Source organism: Thecamonas trahens, assembly GCF_000142905.1.
Source record: "Thecamonas trahens ATCC 50062 unplaced genomic scaffold supercont1.60, whole genome shotgun sequence".
Taxonomy (NCBI): Eukaryota; order Apusomonadida; family Apusomonadidae; genus Thecamonas; species Thecamonas trahens.
The window spans coordinates 107,039-126,268 of record NW_013657620.1 but is presented as its reverse complement, the minus strand read 5'-3'; the positions used below and the strand labels follow the sequence as shown (position 1 = coordinate 126,268).

At 63.0% G+C, this 19,230-nt stretch overlaps 8 protein-coding genes across 8 annotated transcripts in view; 5 read left to right on the top strand and 3 right to left on the bottom strand.

Annotated features, from left to right (window-relative positions):
• Positions 1–68: 68 nt before the first annotated feature.
• AMSG_10562 (uncharacterized protein) lies at positions 69–3,398 on the bottom strand (the record flags this gene model as incomplete). Its single annotated transcript, XM_013898041.1, has 2 exons — positions 69–1,956; positions 2,564–3,398. 2 exons carry the CDS (start codon positions 3,396–3,398, stop codon positions 101–103), a joined length of 2,691 nt encoding a protein of 896 aa, XP_013753495.1. The 3' UTR covers positions 69–100.
• A 930-nt stretch (positions 3,399–4,328) lies between these two features.
• AMSG_10561 (septum site-determining protein MinC) lies at positions 4,329–6,646 on the top strand (the record flags this gene model as incomplete). Its single annotated transcript, XM_013898040.1, has 2 exons — positions 4,329–5,270; positions 5,963–6,646. The coding sequence occupies exons 1-2, from the start codon at positions 4,410–4,412 to the stop codon at positions 6,644–6,646; spliced, it is 1,545 nt and encodes a 514-aa protein (XP_013753494.1). The 5' UTR covers positions 4,329–4,409.
• A 47-nt stretch (positions 6,647–6,693) lies between these two features.
• AMSG_10560 (hydroxyneurosporene-O-methyltransferase) lies at positions 6,694–7,927 on the bottom strand (the record flags this gene model as incomplete). The annotated part of the gene is made up of 3 exons (XM_013898039.1): positions 6,694–6,740; positions 6,830–7,136; positions 7,241–7,927. 3 exons carry the CDS (start codon positions 7,925–7,927, stop codon positions 6,694–6,696), a joined length of 1,041 nt encoding a protein of 346 aa, XP_013753493.1.
• A 2,860-nt stretch (positions 7,928–10,787) lies between these two features.
• On the top strand, positions 10,788–12,134 carry AMSG_10558 (uncharacterized protein). Its single transcript, XM_013898038.1, has 2 exons — positions 10,788–10,925; positions 11,147–12,134. The coding sequence occupies exons 1-2, from the start codon at positions 10,889–10,891 to the stop codon at positions 12,076–12,078; spliced, it is 969 nt and encodes a 322-aa protein (XP_013753492.1). The 5' UTR covers positions 10,788–10,888; the 3' UTR covers positions 12,079–12,134.
• Positions 12,135–13,693: 1,559 nt separating this feature from the next.
• AMSG_10556 (uncharacterized protein) lies at positions 13,694–15,127 on the top strand (the record flags this gene model as incomplete). The annotated part of the gene is made up of 1 exon (XM_013898037.1): positions 13,694–15,127. The coding sequence occupies one exon, from the start codon at positions 13,694–13,696 to the stop codon at positions 15,125–15,127; it is 1,434 nt and encodes a 477-aa protein (XP_013753491.1).
• A 25-nt stretch (positions 15,128–15,152) lies between these two features.
• AMSG_10555 (uncharacterized protein) lies at positions 15,153–17,013 on the bottom strand (the record flags this gene model as incomplete). Its single annotated transcript, XM_013898036.1, has 2 exons — positions 16,919–17,013; positions 15,153–16,867 (listed from the first exon to the last, which is right to left on the bottom strand). Exon 2 carries the CDS (start codon positions 16,755–16,757, stop codon positions 15,153–15,155), a length of 1,605 nt encoding a protein of 534 aa, XP_013753490.1. The 5' UTR covers positions 16,758–16,867; positions 16,919–17,013.
• Positions 17,014–17,474: 461 nt separating this feature from the next.
• Positions 17,475–18,451, top strand: AMSG_10554 (uncharacterized protein). Its single transcript, XM_013898035.1, has 2 exons — positions 17,475–17,596; positions 17,765–18,451. The coding sequence occupies exons 1-2, from the start codon at positions 17,503–17,505 to the stop codon at positions 18,364–18,366; spliced, it is 696 nt and encodes a 231-aa protein (XP_013753489.1). The 5' UTR covers positions 17,475–17,502; the 3' UTR covers positions 18,367–18,451.
• Positions 18,452–18,632: 181 nt separating this feature from the next.
• The window catches only part of AMSG_10553 (uncharacterized protein), a gene marked incomplete at its 3' end in the record, with an annotated part of 1,582 nt that continues 984 nt past the window's right edge, over positions 18,633–19,230 (top strand). Inside the window, exons 1-2 of the mRNA XM_013898034.1 lie at positions 18,633–18,697; positions 19,095–19,196. Coding sequence (XP_013753488.1) covers positions 18,670–18,697; positions 19,095–19,196 — 130 coding nt within the window. The 5' untranslated portion in view covers positions 18,633–18,669. The remainder of the gene's footprint in view (positions 18,698–19,094; positions 19,197–19,230) is intronic.

Genomic DNA, 19,230 nt, shown 5'->3' with positions numbered 1-19,230 from the left:
GAGGGGGCAATGGAAGCAGGCCGAGCAATTTGGAATGTTGTTGGTTGTGTGTCGCAGTTGGTAAGGTCGGCTATGATCAGCGGGCTTGATGGCGGGAGTGTCAGGCAAAGACTCCGTAGAAGATGGACTCGCCCACAACGTCGTAGCCGGTGGGTGTAAAATGGACGCCGTCGGGGAGCCAGAGGGCGGCGATGGCTGGACTGGCGTCTTCGCTGGGGTGGGGGACGGCACTGGCGAGATCAAAGACGCTCACGCGGGTTGGATCGACATCGGCCGCGAGTTGCTCGGCAATGTACGTGTTGGTGGCAGTGAGGCGGTCGGTATAGCTTGGTGGAAGGCCCGGGAGCGTTAGTGCCACAGTCCGGGGTAGGTGCTCGAGGAGGAGCTTGTGAAGGTCACAGAGGTCGGTGCGAGCTTGGGGGAACGGCGTTCTGCCGACGTCGTTGGTGCCAGCCAACACAATCGCGACGTCGTACAACGGCGTGCTCGGATCTGTGAGGTGGGCTTCAACCAAGATTGTGATCTGACGCGCGGTGTAGCCAGACTCGGCGACCACCGTCACGAGCGCAGCATCGGTGAGGAGCGCCCGCAGCCGGCGGGCGTATGGGTGGTGCGAGTCTGCTGGCGGATCGGGCCGGGGCATCAGATAGCCCTTGGTCAGCGAGTCGCCGACAAGAAGGACCCGCAATGATCGCTTTCCTGCATACAGCGGCGCATAGTGTGGCTCATCTGGTACCGCCAGGCGGAGGCCAAGGTTGGCGGTCATGTTGTGGCAGAGCTGCCGGCCAGAGGTGGGGCGCGCGGCCTCGGCTCGTGTTGCTCGTAGGAACTCGGTCGGCGCCGCCTCGAGTATGCCCAGTGCATGTGACAAGCACTCACGCCACAGCAGCGGAACATCTAGCGTATACCTCTCCGCCGAGTGTCGCAGCATTGTGTCGGCCGCGGCATAGTCGTGCCCGAGCGCCGTCGCCATGTTGTGGTAGTGCAAATTGACGTCACGGGTCGGGAGCTCGACCACAAGCGACGCGCCGTTGCCGGCGGTATACCGCGGAAGAAAGAGCGAGAGGGTTAGGCCGGCGCCGTGGGCACCCATCAGCACCCGCGAGCTAGCCACCATCCGGATCTGGTCCTCAATGGCCATCCTCTCGAGGTCGACCGCCACAACAGAGTAGCTAACGCCAAGGTGGTCGCGCAGGAACTGAATGAACGCCGCCGTGTCGTCGCGAGAGAGCTGACGGTTGTAGCGATGAGTAGCGTTGGCCGGCTCGGTGCGGTCGATCCAGATAACGGTGCATGGTTGTGCTGGGGTGCACGCTGGTGCGCGCGGGGGTGGCGGTGGCACGCCAAGCGCCGCCCGCACATAGTCAGCAAAGGCCCGGACCACTGCCGATCCGCACATCCGCGGCTTGCCCGAGGTCGGATGACCAAAGATTGATGCCCCGGCAAAAATCGGCAGCACAGCCTGTGCAGCGCAGATCGGCTGGTCAAGATCCGAAATCCGCCGAGGTGGTGTTGGTGAGAACAGCTGCGACCAGAGCTGGAAGAACGGGCCGTCTGGCTTCCACGACGCGTCGGCCAGGAGCAGCCGCAGCGACCGAGGATGGACCTGTAGGAGTAGCGCGTGCTCAAACATGGTAATCATGTCCTCCATTGTGTGGAACACATTGGTCACGTCCCAGCGTGCAAGCAAGACCAGCGAGTCATCAGTAACAGTCTCGGCGCAGCTCGCCTCCTCGTCGGCCTCCAGCGCACCGAGCCACGCCAGCGGCGGAATCGCTCGGTTCCCCTGCAACCGCGACTGGCCATCTGCCTCCCACTCGGCCTTGATGTCTGTCACAGCTTCGTTGGCGCTCGGTCCGACCAGCTCGATCACGCCGGAAGCAAGCGCAATCTTCTGCTGCGAGTCGTCGAACAAATGTGGGTTGATGCGGACCTGCCAGCAACTTGCCTTGCCATCTGCCGCGCCCAGTGCGCAAGCTGACGACGGTGGATCTCTCTCGGCCAGTCTCTGACTCCAGCACGTGCCACACGCGTTCTCCCACGCCACTGACGATCTCCAAGCCGCGATGCGATGGCTTCCAAGCAGAGCATCACAAGCTTGCGACACATGCACCAGTGGTTGCACTGTGATAGGTTGTTGCGGCAATGCCGAGTGGTGCGAGTCTCCTGCTTGTTCCGAACCATCATGATGCCCATCACCATCAATATTTTTCTCACCCCCATTAGGTGCATGCACCCGAACCTGCTCCCATGACAAGTCGGACGAATGCCATGTGGAAGACGCGTAGAGCATGCAAGCCACCAGTAACGCCGTAGCCAGAAGCACCACCATCCTCCGCCGGTACTGCATCCCCGCCATGGATGGTGCCGAGCAAGAGGATGCCGTTTGTCAAAGAGAGAGAGGGAGAGAGAGGGAGAGAGAGAGGCGTGTCGGCTCCTGGCTGTTGCCTGGTTCGAGTTGGCGGTGGTTTGCGGTGAAGGAGGGGGGTCGGTACGGTCAAGAGGTGACAAGACGATAGATGGTGATGATGCTGTTACTGAGGGTATGACGCGGTGGTGGCACCGGCACCGGCGTAGCGGATGACACCCGGCGAGGCATAGTTGGAGACGCCCTGGGACGCGGGAGATGACGATGCGTTCGGAGCCTTGGCCTGGATAAAGTCCACGGCTGCGGTGGTGGAGCCAAAGGCGCGCGAGCGGATAGGCCGGTGCAACGATGGGCGCGGTGAGGGCTTGGGTCGGGGCGCACCGTTCTTGGGCGCGTCAAACGACGAGGCCTGGCCCGAGACGGTGGAGACCGAGGTCCGGCCGTCAACGCTGGCGTGGATGGGCGAGCGGAGGCGCATCTCTGGCGCCGGACGGGACGACGACGGAGTGGCGTTTGTACCACGGCCATCAAACGACATGGCACGAGAGAGGCGATCCGGCGTGCGTGGAGCCGAGGAGGCGGCTGATGTCGGCGGCGGGCGAGCGGCGGGGGAAGGCGGCGTGTAGTACGGGTTGCGGTCCTTTGCCGGCGAGTGGTAGGCGGCGTTTGTGGTGGCCCCCGGCCTAGCAGAGGCAATAGGCTTTGACCTTCGCAGCGATCTGTCCGGCATGGCCACAGCCGAGCGGAGAACAGGCTCTGCCACGTTCTTCCCAGGCGATCTCGATGCGGTCGTTGCGCCGAGGCCGTTTGAGGCGATGGGCCTGTTCCTGGTCAACGCCTGCTTTGATGCAAAATCAGCATGGTACGATGAGGCAATGGGCAGAGTGCCTCTTCCACGAGTCACTTCCTCAGCATATGACTTGTGCGCAAGCATGCCTGGCTGAGAGGGTGCCAGGGCCCGTGGCGCTGCTGCCCGTCGTCCCGTCCGAGGCGAGGCAGCTGCTCCTGTTGTCAGTGTCGTCCGCGGCATACTCCTTTTTCACACCACAAGTATGGTACAGACAGTGCTGTGGTTGAGGCACCGATGAGGCATCGGTGAGGTACTGATGAGGCACTGATGAGGCACCGGTGAGGCACCGATGAGGCATCGGTGAGGTACTGATGAGGCACTGATGAGGCACCGGTGAGGCATCGGTGAGGTACTGATGAGGCACTGATGAGGCACCGGTGAGGCACCGATGAGGCATCGGTGAGGTACTGATGAGGCACTGATGAGGCACCGGTGAGGCACCGATGAGGCATCGGTGAGGTACTGATGAGGCACTGATGAGGCACCGGTGAGGCACCGATGAGGCACTGATGAGGCACTGATGAGGCACTGATGAGGCACCAAGCAGGCGAAGGAGGTTACGATGGCTATTGGTGTGGTTATCGATATGCTGCAATGATGTCATCACACACACGCACTGTGTCCACTTGTGAGCAGAGCGTCCGATCGGTGCTGGCGGGAGCAAAGGGTACAACACAAAGGGATCCGTTCAGCCCAATGTGCCCATGGCCTCCAGCCATGGATCTGAATCGGATTGCCAGGTCAAAGGGCCAACCTGTCTCGACTTGGTGGTTATGCTGGTCGATACGTCGATGAGGCTGGCGGTCTGTTGGTTGGCACCTGACTCGACCAGATACGGCCGTTGCCTCAGCCGCACCCGCACCCATGACTGACTGGAGGCTCGAGTGGGGCGAAGATGACGAGGAAGAAGTCCATAGCCGGGCTACTGGTGGCTACCATGACTCTCTGTACTCTTCGGTCTTGGATGACTGGCTAGATGGTGGTGTCGGTGGTGTGGGTGATGACGGCGAGCACGGCCAGGAGGAGCGGCGGGAAGACAGCGACGGCAGATTGGCTCACAGCCAACGGTGGGATAGGCAGAGCCTCCGATCGCAGACAAGTCGATGTAGCCATCATTCTGGTGATGATGTTGCCGCTTGTTCATTGTCGCGCTCCTGTGGCAGCGTGGGCTCGGTGGCCGCATCGTCCGCGATGGTGGTAGCGGCGCCCAGATCCGAGACGCCAGCACCGCAGAATGCGGCATTGGGGGCAGATCAGGAGACGCCGGTGCCGGCCCGAGTGCAGAGCCATCGGACGGTGGAAAGAGACCAGCGAGATTCGTTTCTCTCGCAGCTGGTGCAGGACGCGGCGAGCGCGAGTGGTGGCAGCGACTCGGACTCGCTGGCACTCTCGCTGCACTCGGGCGACTCGCTCTTCCCGCCGCGAACCTCGCTCACCACCGCCTCGCTGCCATCCAACTCGGCATTGTGGTCGGATGACGAATCGAGCAGAGATGGGCGACATCGCGGCGCGCTGCTGGATGAGGCCGTTGCTGCCGAGCGGTCGCGGACGCGCTCACACAGAACGCCACAGTTCCTGGTCAACGAACATGATCCGCTTCGTGGCCTCCCGCGCTCTCTCCCGCATCCCAAGCGGAAGATTTTTACCCGAGATGAGGTCTCATCACTGATGCGAGCTGCCATCCGTGCCTCGCCGGCCGCGTCGGCCATGCAGCGACGATCCGACTACTGGCAGAGCCGGCACATCCGCGACTCGCCAGCCGCTCGACGGGCCGGACAAACATCCACCGCACCTACGCGTGTCTCTGCTGGCATTACACTCCCGACCTGGATCGCTGAACGCGCCCGCGATGTGGCGTCTGTCCGGCCACCTACCTTCTCGCCATCGCCAACCAAGGCCTCGGCGGTTTTGCAGCTCGAAGCGCTGCATCCGGGCGTCTCATCATCGCGCGAGCGGCGCGAACGCCATGCTCGCCAGCAACTCTCGAGCAGCTGGTGCGAGTTTGCCTCGTCATTTGATCTTCTTGGCGAGCTCCAGGCGCCATCATACGCCGTATCTCGCGCGCGGCCCCATACCACTCGTCCGCCTCTGATCGCATCACCATTCAGCGTCAGTCCCAGGCGGCAAGCAAGCGGCCTTACTCGGCCAACCGCCATCATCTAACACATTTCCACCGACTCAGGCTTTACCATTGTAAGGCCAATGCGCCCATGCCTATTGACAAGCCAGGAACGGCGGCTCTGCGACGACGACGACGACGATGATGATGACAACGACAACGGGCGCCGTCTTGGCGTCCAACTCTTACGTTAATCTCGTGTCTACACAAGCGCGCGGCTGCAAGTTATGTACACGCAAGTCATCATGCCAATTGGTATGATGTGTTGACACAGAGGGATAGGTCGTCGAGCCAGTAGGGGCGATCGCTTGGCCGGCAAGCAACAGAGAGAGAGCGCGCGCACCAAATGACAGTATTGGGTCGGTGGTGACCGAGTGAGTGGCAGACGGCAGAAGGGCGCCAAAGGGAAAGAGACTCAACTCGGCTCGCCACCGCTAGACAGAGCGACAGAGCGAAGATGTTCCGGACACAAGTGTGGAGGACAGGGTTTGTATATGGAAGAGCGGTGTATGAGGGAATGATGACCATGATGATGGTGCAGAAACGGAGAGTCTCGCTCGTCTCCAGAGGTTATGCCCTTCCTACCCTCATCCTCCCGCCACTCGATTCGGCTGCTGACCGACAGAGCTTTGTGGAGCAACTGTCAGCAAAGATCCGACTCTCGCCGCTGTTCTTCAAGGAGACGCCCATCATCATTGAACCGCATCCAGCCATGCCATCGCCTTCTCCGCAAGAGTTGGCTGTGGCTCTCAAGGCCATTGCCGCTCTTGGTCTTCGTGTTGCTGGTCTGGGGGCTGGCTTTGGCGCAGATCACGCCAATGATGCTGCCCTGCCGCTGTTTGTGCCCACTACCGCCGGTGGTAAGAGTGGTGATGAGGCGGCTGCTGAGCCGGTGGCAAAGGCGCAGCCTGTGCAGGGCGATGCCGCTGAGCCACAGGCTCCACGTCCGGCGCTGGTTGTCTCGGGATCGGTCCGGTCTGGCCAGCAGGTGTACGCGCAGGGCCGGGATCTGGTGGTTCTGGGCTCGGCCAACACCGGGTCGGAGCTCCTTTCCGACGGCGACATCCATGTCTATGGCAAGCTCAAAGGCAAGGCGCTGGCCGGTCTGGCCGGCAACGTCGGCGCTCGCATCTACGCGCAGGCGTTCGACCCCGAGCTGGTGGCGGTCGGCAACGTGTATGTCCAGTGCGACGCCATCGGCCCCGAGCATGTCGCCGACTCGCCCGTCAGCGTCCACGTTGCTGATCCCAGCTCGGAGAGTCCCGAGCTTGCCTTTACTTCGTTCGAGGTCAAGACGTCGGCGGTGTAGTCGGCGCCCGGCCGGCCACCACGACCCATACCGCCGACCGGGTCCGCTCAGTGCGGAGCCGGACCAGGCCAGCAGGGGCAAGCAGTGCATCCAACTCGGGAAGAGTGCGCTCGCTCCCGCCATACATGGCGTACATCAGCTGCGATGAGAGATACGAGCCTTGGTCGGCGACCAGCGACGCACCCGGCTCGAGCACCCGCCCGATGAGCACCAACTCGCCGCCTGGCGGCAGCGCCCGTGCCACGTTGGCCACAATCGCTGCCGCCGCCGTTGCATTCCAGTCGTGCAGGATGTGCTTGAGGACGACGGCAACACGGTCGCCGGCGCGGCCGGCCGCCGCCGCCACAGGCCCGAGCGCAAGCTCCTCGCTAAACACATCGCCGAGTTCAAATGAGACCCGTCCAGCGCGTTGGTATGCGGCGAGCGTAGCCGACGTCGACCACTCGGTGCGAACAGCGCCGATGACCGAACCACGGTCCAGGATGACGCCCTTGACGTGCGGATACGCGTCGAGGAGGGCGGCAATGAGGCCGCCGCGGCCGGAGCCGACATCCACCACCACGTCGTAGACGCCCAGCCCCCGTCGGCGAGCACCGCGCCCTTCTCGGTCGCCTCGATGGCCTGCATGGCGTCGTCAAAAACCCGCTCGCGCTCCGGCCTCTCCGCCAGATACTCCCACAGCGACTTGCCGGCATGCGAGCCAGCAAAGCCCCCAGGCGCCGCACCACGCCGCATCACTGCCGCCAGATCGTGCATGGGTGCTGTGTGCTCGGGCCCGCCCAGCAGGGCCACCGCCGGAGCCAGTGACGATGGATGCGACGAGACAAGGAGCCGCGAGACGTGATTGAGTGCCCAAGCATCATCCTCGCCGCTGCCGTCACCCGGGATCCGCTCAACCATGCCGTGCTGAGCGAGCAGAGTCATCAGTTTGGCGAGGGCGATGTGATCAGGAACAGCGATGGCCGCAGCCAAATGCCGCGACGACAGCGGATGAGGCAGGGCAGCAGCCAGGGCATCCCATACGCCGAGTTGCACCGAAGCCGTTAGCGAGGCCGATGACACGTATGCGGTGGCCAAGCGAAGAATCTGTGCGCCAGGTGGTGCGACGGCGGCAAAGGAGCGCTCGGTGAGGGTCAGGCCAGCCGTGGCAGCCGTGAACAGCGGCCACGGTGGGAGGAAGGAGATGGTGGTGAGCTCCTCGAGCAAGACAGTGGTATGCTGAAAGGCAAGGAGGCCAACTACCGCGAGTATGGCAATGCATGCCCGTGTTCGGTAGCCCATCCTGGGTTGGGTGGTCGCCGTTGTCGGCACCTCGCTGGCTCGTCTCGGCCTCGCGCGACGTGCCCGACCGATTTGGTTGGACCTGGTTTTACCTGATGGTGGGCCCGAGTTGGGCTGCTGGTGAGCCGCGACTGCTGATGGTGTGTCGTGACTACTGGTGGTGGGCCGCCGTGATTGACGTTGGTGTGGTGGTGGTGTGCGATCTGGCTGGGAGGCCCGACACGGGACACTCGACCACAACTACGGACAGACGCAGAACGAGCGGCCGATGCCGGCATCAGAGCAAGTGCGGTCTGGGTCGGGATTGGCGGCAACCATTGAGGTGCCGCGGAGTCGGTCTTCCGTGGCCGGCGCAGCCATGATGTCGCGCAGTGTAGCGTGGAGGTCGTGGACCGAGACCAGAGACTGCTGCCAGGCTGCGAGACGTGGAGCCCACTCGGGATGCGCGTCGAGGAGATCGTTTGGCACCAGGAGCATGAGTAGCGCCATCTTGTTCTGGATCCGCCCGGCGTGTGAGTACTCGTAGAAAGGGCCCATGTGGTTGCCGTGATCCGAGAACACAACGTGGACGCCGGGTGCGTCCTGAAGCATGCCGGTGATGTGCGCTGCCAGCGGCATGTCGAGCGTCGAGAGGACGCCGAGCGAGCCTTCGTGACCATCTGAGAGGTGGGTCATGGTAAGCGTGGGAATGCCGGCAGCGGCGCCACCGACTGCAGCCCGGCGGGCGGCGTCTAGGGCCACAGCGTGGACGCGGGTCGAGCCAATGCACCGCGACACAATCGAATTGGGTCCCGCAAGATTGGACCAGGCGCCATGCGCATCGTAGTCGGGATGGCAGAACGGTGTTGCGGCTTCCACATCCGGCACATACTCGGCCGATGTTCGGAGCGAAAAGATCGATGTCATGTAGTCCTCGCAAAGGTCGTTGAGGAAAAGAGAGCGCCCCTCCACGCCGGCAACTCGAGCCGACTCCCGGAACGCGCCCCAGAGCGTCGCCTCAGGGGGCTGCTGCGAGCATCGAAGCAGCGAGTGGCTTGCATCGCAGTACAGCGCTGGCAGTGACGATGAGGTGTGCACGCCGAGTGCGTGGAACCGCATAAACTGAAAGAGTGTGTATCGCTTGCGACTCTTCCTCCTGCTCCTGTCACTCTGGCCATCGGAAGTGCACGGCGCCGGGTCGGCGGCCGAGAGCAGCGCGTTGACGGTAGCCTGCATCCGGGTCGTGAACATGGTCCGTGAGACCGCGTCAAGCATGGTCATGTGGATCGACGGTGGGACCGTAAGCAGGTCTTGCTCTTGCGTCGGTAGCGTGGGCGGTGGGAGTAGTGCTGCGTTAGGCGTGATGACCAGCCCCAGAGAGGTCCCGCCCGCAGCCCATGCCGGCAGCACCGGCGGTGTCAGCAGAGTTGTCCCAGTCTCGGCATCAGCGACGAGTTCCGGAACGGGAGGCATGTGCGCAAAGCAGAAGACCTCTAGATGAAGCGTGCGTGCGGCAAGCAGATAGCGAGTGGTGCCCGGGGCGAGGACATTCCAGTAGGCTGGCGGCATGGCAGCATGCGCCCTGCTCATGCCACGCGCCGGGCGCGAGTCGTAGTGGACGTTGGCAACCACTGCGGGCAGTAGATGTGGATCGCCGCAGTCAAATAGCAGTTCGCGTGAGCCCGGTAGCACTGTCGGGGCTTGAGCGCCGGCTGCAAGGGCCGGGCAGGCTGCGAGGAGGATCGGGTTGGAGGTGATGAACGCTGGTACGGCGTGGAACAGGTGCATGTGGCTGGGAATGACGCAGCTGCCGCTTTTGTCGAGGTTGCAGCCGCCGATGCCCACCGAATAGTCCTCACTGTGGCTCACAGAGTACGACCATGCCATGAGCGCGGCTGCCAGAGCGGCCGCGAGGAGCGGGGTCATGCAGAGGCCGACGCGGATGAGAGGGGCAACTCGGCATCGAACGCATAGACTGAAGCAAGTGGCAGCAAGGGCGGCAAGCGAGGCAAAGAGGCCAGTGATGGCGGTTGTGAGGACGAGATTGAGATCAAACGAGTGGGAGACGGCCAGTGGGCGGGGAAAGACAAGATAGACGACGGCAGTAGCGAGATAAGGCATAAGGACGAGGATGATGGACCAGACACAAGCGCCTGACCTTGATCGAAGGACCAGGCCAGCAGCCAGAGACAAGCCCGCCGCCGCTGCACAGCATGCCACCAACCATCCAAACGTCGTGCCCGAGTACGAGTGAGTCAGCGCCTGCAGTTGCGCCTGGACGGCGAGCAGTGCCAGACCGAGCGGAGCACAGCGGATGAGAGCCGACACAGCCACATGCCGCTCACCAGCTTTACTCCGTCTGCTCCTGCCAGCACCATGCATACAGTGTTGCCCAGTGTGTCTAACTGTGAGTTGGATGTCCAGCTTTGAGGCGCGAGGGGGGGAGGGGGGGGGCTCGTGGCGCGACGCAGTCGAGGAATGGACGGATCGCGGGTGCTGGTGCAGCCGATCGGAACGTCTGGTGTGATGTGGGGGAGGTGTGGTGAGGGCTGCTGGTCAGAAGAAGAGAAATAGGGAGGGTGCAGGAGGGAGGGAAGGGCACCAGTGTCGTCATCGTCCAAGCCCACCACCCCCATCACCCCGTCATCATCCAACCCATCACCTCGTCATCGGCCGGCATGATCTAGGTGGCGGCGACACTGATGCGCACCGATTCAATCAAAGCAGTAACCATCATACATTATCGATCACCCGTTCAGAGCAGAGGAGTCCGAGAGAGTAGGGATCGGTGACAGACGCACTCCTCCTTCCCCCACCGTAGCACACCCACGCGCGCGACCACACACAGCCTGACCAAGGGGAGGGGCAGGGGGGGGGGGGGGGGGGGGCAAGGGCAGGCAAGGGTTGGCTAGACGACCCTCGCCACTCGTCTGACACACAGCACTGAAGCAGAGAGACGACGAGTGAAGCACGAGTGACCATATGCATGCAAGCATGGTAATGGGGTTGGTGTGGGTGGGTACGTGGCTTGTGTAGGGGGGGGGAGGGGGGGAGGGAGGGACAAACGGGCGATGTTCGTTTTTTGGCATTGCCGACATGGCGGGAGAGAGGAGAGGGGGAGAGGATACACAGTTGGTAGGGGTAGATGTAGGAGGGGAGGGGTATGGAAAGGATATGGTTGGAAAGAGGAGAATGTGATGTCTTTACTCATGTGGTTTATAACTTTGTGGGTGAGTGTAGTGATCATTGCGAGCGTGTGCAACTACGCAGTGGCCCTAGAGACCTCGGAGCAGTGTATCATCCACAACGAGTGTGGTGCGTGTCTGCTGGAGCAGCAGGCGAGCTGTGGCTGGTGCGAGGTGGAGAGCAAGTGCTCTGAGCTCAATCCCGATGGAACCATTGCCTGCTCCCGTGGTCAGGTCATCTACACTGGCTACTGCCCCTCGGGCGAGGTGCCGCAAGAGTCGTTCTTTGAGCGCAAGGACTCGGACAAGGGCGGCTTTACCCACGGCTACGTCGGTCTGGCCCTCTTCCTCGCTGTCCTTGTTCTCTGGCGTATCTTCCGTACCTTTAAGGGCCGCAGGGACAAGGCAGCCGGTCGTGCCCATCGCAGGCAGGACGAGGCCTGGCGCGTCATGCGCCAGTTCCGTGCACAGGTCGAGATGGAGAAGCGCCGCAACAAGAAGCTCACTGACGCTGGCTTTATCTACGACGTGCACTATGACGAGCCGGCCGCCAAGCATCGTGACGAGCTGGTCGACATGGACGAGCACGTGACGCTCGGCGCAACGCCCGCTGGCGGCGTTGTGACAGGCTCCGGTGGCGTGGCCGCGCCCAAGGGCCCGCCGCCGCAGCGGTTCGAGAGCGACGACGGCGATGTCGAGATGACTCCGCTGGCCCGCGAGACCGAGGCCCAAATTGCCGTCTCGGGTGCCGCGTACATGAACTTTGACGCCGCGTCGTCGTCGTCGTACGTTGACGAGGCCGAGACCAAGCCTGCTCCGCCGCCGCCGCGTCGCGCGCCGCCTGCCCGGCTCCGCCGCCGCGACGAGTCTTTTTCGTCGTCATCGGGTGGCCCGCCGCCGTCATCGGACGACGGCGAGTCGGGCTCGAGCGGCTACTCTTCTCCGCCAGGCTCGGCCTCGTCGTCGGGCCCGCCGCCGCCGATTTAAGGCTTCTCGAGCTCCCTGCACATACTAGACTGTACAAAGTGAAAACTGACTTGTTTAGTTAGCAAGTGCTGGTGCCGTCATCGCTAGAGGAGCGCCGCAAGTACAGCACCCGCCATTGTCACCGCCGCAGCCCACGCCGGTGCCGCGCTGATCGCACCTGACGTCGACGACGTCGTCGCCGCGTTGCCGCTCGACATCTCGACACCGGTCGCAGACGTGACGTGCATCGTTGTCGAGCCCGAGGCGTCAGCAACAAAAGCCACAAAGACAGGCTTACCGAGCAGGTCGACCCTAGCCGAGCCCGAGTAGCCGATGGTACCGAGGACCTGACTCCTGGCCGAGTACTTGAGTGTGAACTTGTTGACGCTCGGGTTCTGCCGCATGATGGCCGTCCCAGTCACGCCAAAGTTGACCGGGGTGAGGTTCGCTGTGCCAAATTCAACGTTGATGGGAGAGACGGTGCCAAAGTTGGACGTGTAGACTTGGGTGTCGGTGTTAGCGATGTTTGCAATTCCTTGGGTCGTGATCTCGACGCTGGCCGAGTCCGGCGTGCCCGACGGCGAGACAAAGATCCGCGTGTCGCTGCTGAGCGACACGACCTTCGACGTCAGCTCCGAGCCGCTGCTGCTAATCGAGACGTTGTAGCTTCCAGAGACGGAGCTCACAATCACAAGACACTTGTTCTTGGCCAGATTGCCCGGGTTCACCACCGCAGACGTCGTCGTCGATGTCAGCGTTGCGTCGACTGACGCCGGTCCATTTTGAGAGTAGTAGCAGAGCGTGACGTTCGCGCCGAGCGACGAGGCAGTGAGCATAGCGAGAACGAGGCAGACAAGCACAAACTGCATCGTGACTGTAGTGAGAAGTCGAGAGAGAGAGAGGGAGGGAGGGAGGTAGGGAGAGCTGAAACTCAAGTCTACCTTCGCCTTACCCTCACTCTCGGTCTAACGGCCTGTGTTTTGTGGTCGTTTGCCGTTCCGGAACGATGCCCTGCGACTCCCTGAGCTCTTTTCTTCCGGATTGAGGTGTCCACGCACCAACACAACACAGAAACATCATGGATGCACATACTCTGTTTGACAAAAGCTATGTCAAGAACTGTACGACATAGCATACAGTGGTACGAGGCGTTGAGGTCATCCGGATGCAGCAGAGTACCTCAGTTTGAGAGCAGGAAGAGCCCGGCAAACATGTATACTTTGTATCCTTGGACTACTTGTTTGCCTCTACTTGGTATACTTGTTTGCCTCTACTTGGTATTCTTGTTTGCCCCTACTTGGTATACTTGTTTGCCCCTACTTGGTATACTTGTTTGCCTCCCTGGACTGTGTCACCGGCAAACAAAGCCTGTCATTTCTCGTAGGACCACTCTGCTTGGCTCATTCCGGCAGTCACAAAATTTTGATGCCATTCCCACCCCCCCCCCCTTCCCACCACCACCAACGGCCAACAGCCAACCGAATGGATGGCAGCCGCCAACGGAACGGCAGCGGGTCAGCACCAGCCACACGCCCACGCCCACGCCCACGCCCACGCCCACGCCACAGCACCTCTCCCACTCGACGACCAACCACACCCAGACCCGCAGCCAGACCCAGACCCACCACTGACAGACATGATTCTGAGGCGGACGCGTGAGCACAATGGGCTTGCGGTGCCCGAGGCCAACGCCCGGTTCGCGGCGCTGACCACCGACTGGGCAGCACCGCACATCGACCGCTACCTGGAGACGGCCATGGGGCCTGATCGGAGCGAGTTCCTCGACGTCTTCAATGCCATCAAGGCCTACACATCGTCTGCTTCGCGCCATGAGTATGGCTCAGAGTGCTCGCTCGATGACTGTGGCTACAACGCTTCCATCGAGTCCAACATGGCTGCCACGCCTGCCCGCATCGCTGCCAAGACCGCCACTCTCGCCCCGCCGCAGTCCTCGCTTGCATCGCAGCAGGCCGAGCGCGCTGGTCGAGCTGAACTCGCCGCGCTTCGTGCCGCCTCGCATCTCGATGGGGAAAGCGGTGGTGGCACCGGCGCCGGTGGAAAGACGCCCGGCACGGATCAAGCCGGCGATGAATCGATCGGCCTCGTCTCGCTCTACCAGAGGGACTTCCACGACTGGTCGGCCCGCGGTATGGCGTCCAAGGTCCACCGCGATCGCAAGCTCGATTGGGGCGCGGACCAGGCGGCGCCGTTTGCCGCCACGCTGGAGCGGGCTGATGAAGCCGAGTTCTTCAGGGCCACCAACTACACCTCGGTCTACCAGGAGACGCTCTCACTCCCGCGCGCTGCCGTTGTTGCCGCCTCGGACACGCTTCCGCCCGAGGAGATTGTCCACTTTTACGCCGGCGACGTCCTCCGCGCCTCGCTTGTGGCCGACGTCGCCGAGTGGTACGCCGCGCTCTCAGAGCGGTCGCAGGACTCGTTCAAGGACGTCATGCGGCGATTCACCGACTTTCTGAAGCGGACCACGACGGCGGCCGGCCACGACTGGCGGACCTTTGCCTCGGGCGAGCGCTCCAAAATGGCGGTCTCGCGCCATGCCTACGAGTCGTCGCGCTCGTTGGTCAACGCCTCGGTCGGCCGCGAGCGCCCGAAGCTCAAGGCCGACCGCCTCGCCGCTGACGCCACCCGCCGCGCTAATGCCGCCCGCCTCGACTCGGAGGCCGACGCCGCCGCCATCCGCGCTGCTGCAGAATCGGCCACTGGCGGTGCCACTTACACCAAGCCCACCATCGACGCCCGCCGCGGCACCTCGCTTGCCTCCGAGGGCTACGGCCGCGTCGACGGGCCGTCAGCCCACCTGCTCGATACCACCTACCAGCTCTCGTACGCCAACGACGACACCCGCCGCTCCAACCCACCGCTTCCGCTCAACTCGTACCACCACAAGCCGTCGTCCATCCCCGACATGATCATCGGCCAGAAGACCGACCACGACGCCCTGGTCTCGTCGTACAACAAGGCCTACGTCAACAAGCACCAACGCGCCCGCGAGTACCGCGCCAAGGCCGTCACCCAGACAAACCAGTGGAACGCGCAGACGTACATGTAGTCGCTTGTAAACGAAGCCTTTCTCTTTACCGCTGTCCCCGCCCGCAGATCCGCAGCGCAATGGCCAGCGCGCGGTCCACCGTCGCATCCTGATGCACCTCGGGCACTCGCCGGATGTACCCTGCCGCGACCGCGGCAGGCACCCGCGGCATGTACGCCGGCAGTGCCTCGGTCCGTGGCCGAAGTGGACTGCCTGCCCCGCTTCTGGCTGCACCGCGATGCAGCTCTGGAAGCTCCACAGACGGCACCATCCGCGGCCGCGTTTTGAGGCCTGGACGGCCAGGCGACGGGTCGGCCCCAGCCGTCGACGAAACATCGACAACAGGGTAGGACGCCGCCGAGTTTCCCGAGCTTGCCGCCGGACCGAGGTTGATGTTGACGTTGACTGTAGTCGGCGCTGGATCCGGCGGTGCCACCACAGGGTGGGCCATAGGCACCGCAGGAGGCGACTCTTGCCTCGGCGACGGCGAGAGCTGCAGGGAGGCGTACCGCGACGCCAGCGGCTCGTTGCGCGGCAGCGACGGTGGCGTTTCTGAGATCGAGATCCGAGGCGGGTAAAAGCTGGAAGTGAGAAAGCCAGTGTGGAGGCTGGTTCGCGAAAAGCTCTCCACAAGGTCGTCGGCTGAGGTACCGAGTCCGCTGCCGGGCGCCAGCGTCTCAAACAGCGCGTCCGAGGCCCCGTTCCACAGCGCAGCGTCGAGCCGCTCGACCCAATCGTCGGCGTCAGCACCGGCCTGCACAGCACACGTCGCGAGAAGCACCCGAACTTGTTTGCCGTCGAGTCCAAGCAAGTCCTGGGCGGCGATGCCGGCATCAGCATCGCCGAGCGACTTGGCCAGCGCCCGCGCCTGCACCCCATTCAGCGCCTGGGCACCGGACGAGCCAAAGAGCAGTACTTCGGCTCGTTTGGCAGGCGGTAGACGAAGTAGGCTCTCGAGCCGCCCGCTCGCACGCGGGTTGGCATCCAAAGTGGCTTCTGCTTCCGCCGCGCCTCGCACAACACGCTGTGATGAGACCGACGACGGCTCGGGCGAGCCGCCGCGCTGCCGCCGCCGTCGCCGGCTTTGAGGAAGCATCCGCTCGCCAGGCTGGTACTCGGTCACTTGGACAGTGTTGGCAAAGTGGACCCTGCGCGGACTCCCAGTGTCGGCCTCAGTGTCGGCCTCAGTGGCGACGCTGGCGGCCTCGGCCTCGGTCTCGGTCTCGGTCTCGGCCTCGGTCTCGGCCTCGGCCTCGGGCCTGGCCTTGGCCTGGGCAAGGTTAAACTTGAGCCGCTGTCGCTCCTCAAAACGCTCAAGGTGTGTGTTGAACGCACCCAACAGCTGATCCCAGTCGGTGGAGAGGCGGCGGCGGAGCGCAGTGGCCAGCTTGGCGAGCGGCTGCTTGGCGAAGCGGGCGGCAAAGAGCTCGGCGTCTGACTGCGGGAGGCCCGTCCAAAGCAACAGTCGCTTGACTTGATCAGGCGGGAGGAACAGATCTTTGGCCACCAGCGGGGCGAAGCTCTCCAGTGGCGGCGTGTCCAACACGGCATCACCAGCCCATGCCTCCTTCCACATCATAACCTTGACAAACCGCTCCAGCAGCGGGGTGAACGCATCGGGCGCGTCGTCCCCTAGTGCCTCGATCACCATCACTTTGTCGTCCTCGTCATCGGGGCAACTCGGGCTGGACGGCGAGCCGCCCGTGCCCAGGTCTGTGTCCGAGTCTGCTCTTCTGTCCTCGGCACTCTGATCCTCATCGCCTTCTGCATCCGAGTCTGTCCCCCCGTCCTCGGTACTCTGAGCACCATCGCCTTCTGCATCCGAGTCTGATGCGTCCAAGCCATCGCACCCATCATGGCCAACCCCATCACCGTCACCGTCATCGTCATCGTCGCCATCAACGCCAACACCATTGTCGGCAACCGATACCACAGCATGGACCTTTGCAACGATCGGATCGATGCGCGGCCGGCCGCCCGAGGCAACCAGACTAAGGAGCGACTTGCGAAGGCGGAGAAGGCCGGCGCGGTGCATGCTGCGCGCGGTTCGGGCGACGGACGACTCGGGCACGCCGAGAGCCATGGCCATGACCAGAGCAGCCTCGGCAGAGAGCGACTCGCCGTCAGCAGGAGGAAGACCACGATGGAGATAGTCGAGGAGGTCGTCAACAAGCGCAAGGTCGCCCTTGCTCACGGCTACTACGTTCCGTCGCGGCATGGCCGCTATATCCCGCGGCGTGGCAAGGTCGTCGAGTCGGCCGTTGAGCTGGCGATCGATCAAACGTCCGTGGTGGGGAGAGTGCAGGAAAAAGGCTTCAAGTTGGCGGGTGCCGGCGGTTGTGCGGGCGAGCGCGAGTGGCGGAACAACGCACTCGCAGCCGAAACGAGGAAGAGCTATGGTGCTGAGAGCAGGTGTGTGGATGTGGCTGAGTATGCTGGCTTTGGCTATGGTCATGGTGGCAGTCCAAGGGCGAAAGCTCGACTGGGGCGGTACGTAATGGTCAGCAGCGGGCGGGGGTGCAGCTTTAGAAGAAGGCCGTGCCGATCAAGGCAGCGGCAGACCGATCAACCGCCTTTGTTCCGCTGTGGCTAGCGACTCACCTGGCGGAATGAGGGGAACCGATGGGGATGGTGGGGATGGTGGGGTGCTACGGATAGTGGCTTGCGCGCGGGATAATGACTGTGCGCTCAACAAGCACAATGTGTACTGCCGGACAGTGTCCGCTAGCCAGCTGCGGTGTGTGCAGTGCAAGGACTCGGACGACTGCGAGAAGGAGGAGTTCTGCGTCCAGGCCATCGACCTGGACATCCAAGGTGAGAGCTTCCTCCGTGGCCAGTGTGCGCCCAAGAAGGATCCGCTGTACAACCGTTGCTCGGCGAGCGTGACCAGTGCCAACGTCGCCCTCGGCACCAACGACCAGCTGTTCTGTGGCGCGGTCTCGTCGTGGAACCCGGACAACTCGGCGGCAACGATCGAGTGGGAGGGATCCTGCATCGACAAGACGTGCTACGAGTGCGCCGTGGGCACCGTTTCGCCCAACGGCAACCGCAAGTGCTACACCCTCGAGGCCTCGGGCCGCGGTGGCTTCTGGGGCACCTGGCGGGCTGGCGCGGCCGAGTCGTCGATCATGGGCGTCAACCAGAACGCGCTCGCCCAGATCCTCATTGTTGTCGCCTTTTTCTCTGCATGCACCTTTGTCGCCCTTGCCGCCGCCATCTATCTTGGCTACCGCGGCTCTGTCGCTCTCAAGACCGACTAAGCCATACATGGCTGGACAACCGACGCCAGCCCGTAGTGGCCACGGCCATTGTGATCAAAGCCACTAATACAGTGTCACATACGTAGCTGGCCCAGCATTAACTCAGTCGAGTTCCGTTGGTGGTGTATGTGGGGAGGGGGAGAGGAGGTAGCCCAGCATGCCTTTGCTGATGGTGACGTGACGAGACGAGGACATTGCCAACATGGAGAGCAGGCGTTGGACAGCGGGAGCCAAGGAGCGAGACACTAGAAGAGGGACACACGACACGTCGACTTGCAGAGGGAGGGACGGGGAACTGCAGCCATGAATGAGGACCTCAAGCTACCACAGCGTATGTGTGTGTGCCGTGGGAGGGTGAGGGAGGGGGGGGGAGGGGTGGGACGGGGGGGGGGAGGGGAGAGAGGGAGGGGCTGCACTCACATAGGCATGATGATGATCTGGGATGGGGTGGGCATGGGGGGGCGGGGTGGTGGGCATTGAATGGTGGGCATGGGATGGCGGGTATGGTTGTGGGTATCGTACTATCGTTGCTCGGGCTTGGCCTTGGGCTTGGCCTCTTGTCGTCCTCGGCGTCATCATTCTCGGCGACATTGTCCTCGGCATCGATGATCGTGATCCTTGGCGTCGTGGGTCGTGGTCCTCGGTATGGTCCTCGGTAACCTGGTTGTGGTTCTCGGCACCATACTTGGTATGATGGCCATATCGGCTCGTCGTGACTCGGGTGGCAGGAACCATCGACAATGTCATCCGCGCTACGCTCGAGGGCATGGACTTGGGCGACATCAAGTGCCACAAGGAGGCGCGCGAGCTGCTGAACGAGTGTTGTCTGGGTATGAGATCGAGGGAGAGGGGGAGGGGGGGGGA

What these genes read in the sequence shown, in the direction of transcription:
- AMSG_10554 (XM_013898035.1), top strand. Translation starts at nt 17,503, where the DNA reads ATGGTGCTGAGAGCAGGTGTGTGGATGTGGCTGAGTATGCTGGCTTTG. An exon ending in GCGAAAGCTCGACTGGGGCG is followed by an intron (nt 17,597 to 17,764) that starts GTACGTAATGGT and finishes TGCTACGGATAG; the next exon opens with TGGCTTGCGCGCGGGATAAT.
- AMSG_10558 (XM_013898038.1), top strand. Translation starts at nt 10,889, where the DNA reads ATGCATGCAAGCATGGTAATGGGGTTGGTGTGGGTGG. An exon ending in AATGGGGTTGGTGTGGGTGG is followed by an intron (nt 10,926 to 11,146) that starts GTACGTGGCTTG and finishes GGGTGAGTGTAG; the next exon opens with TGATCATTGCGAGCGTGTGC.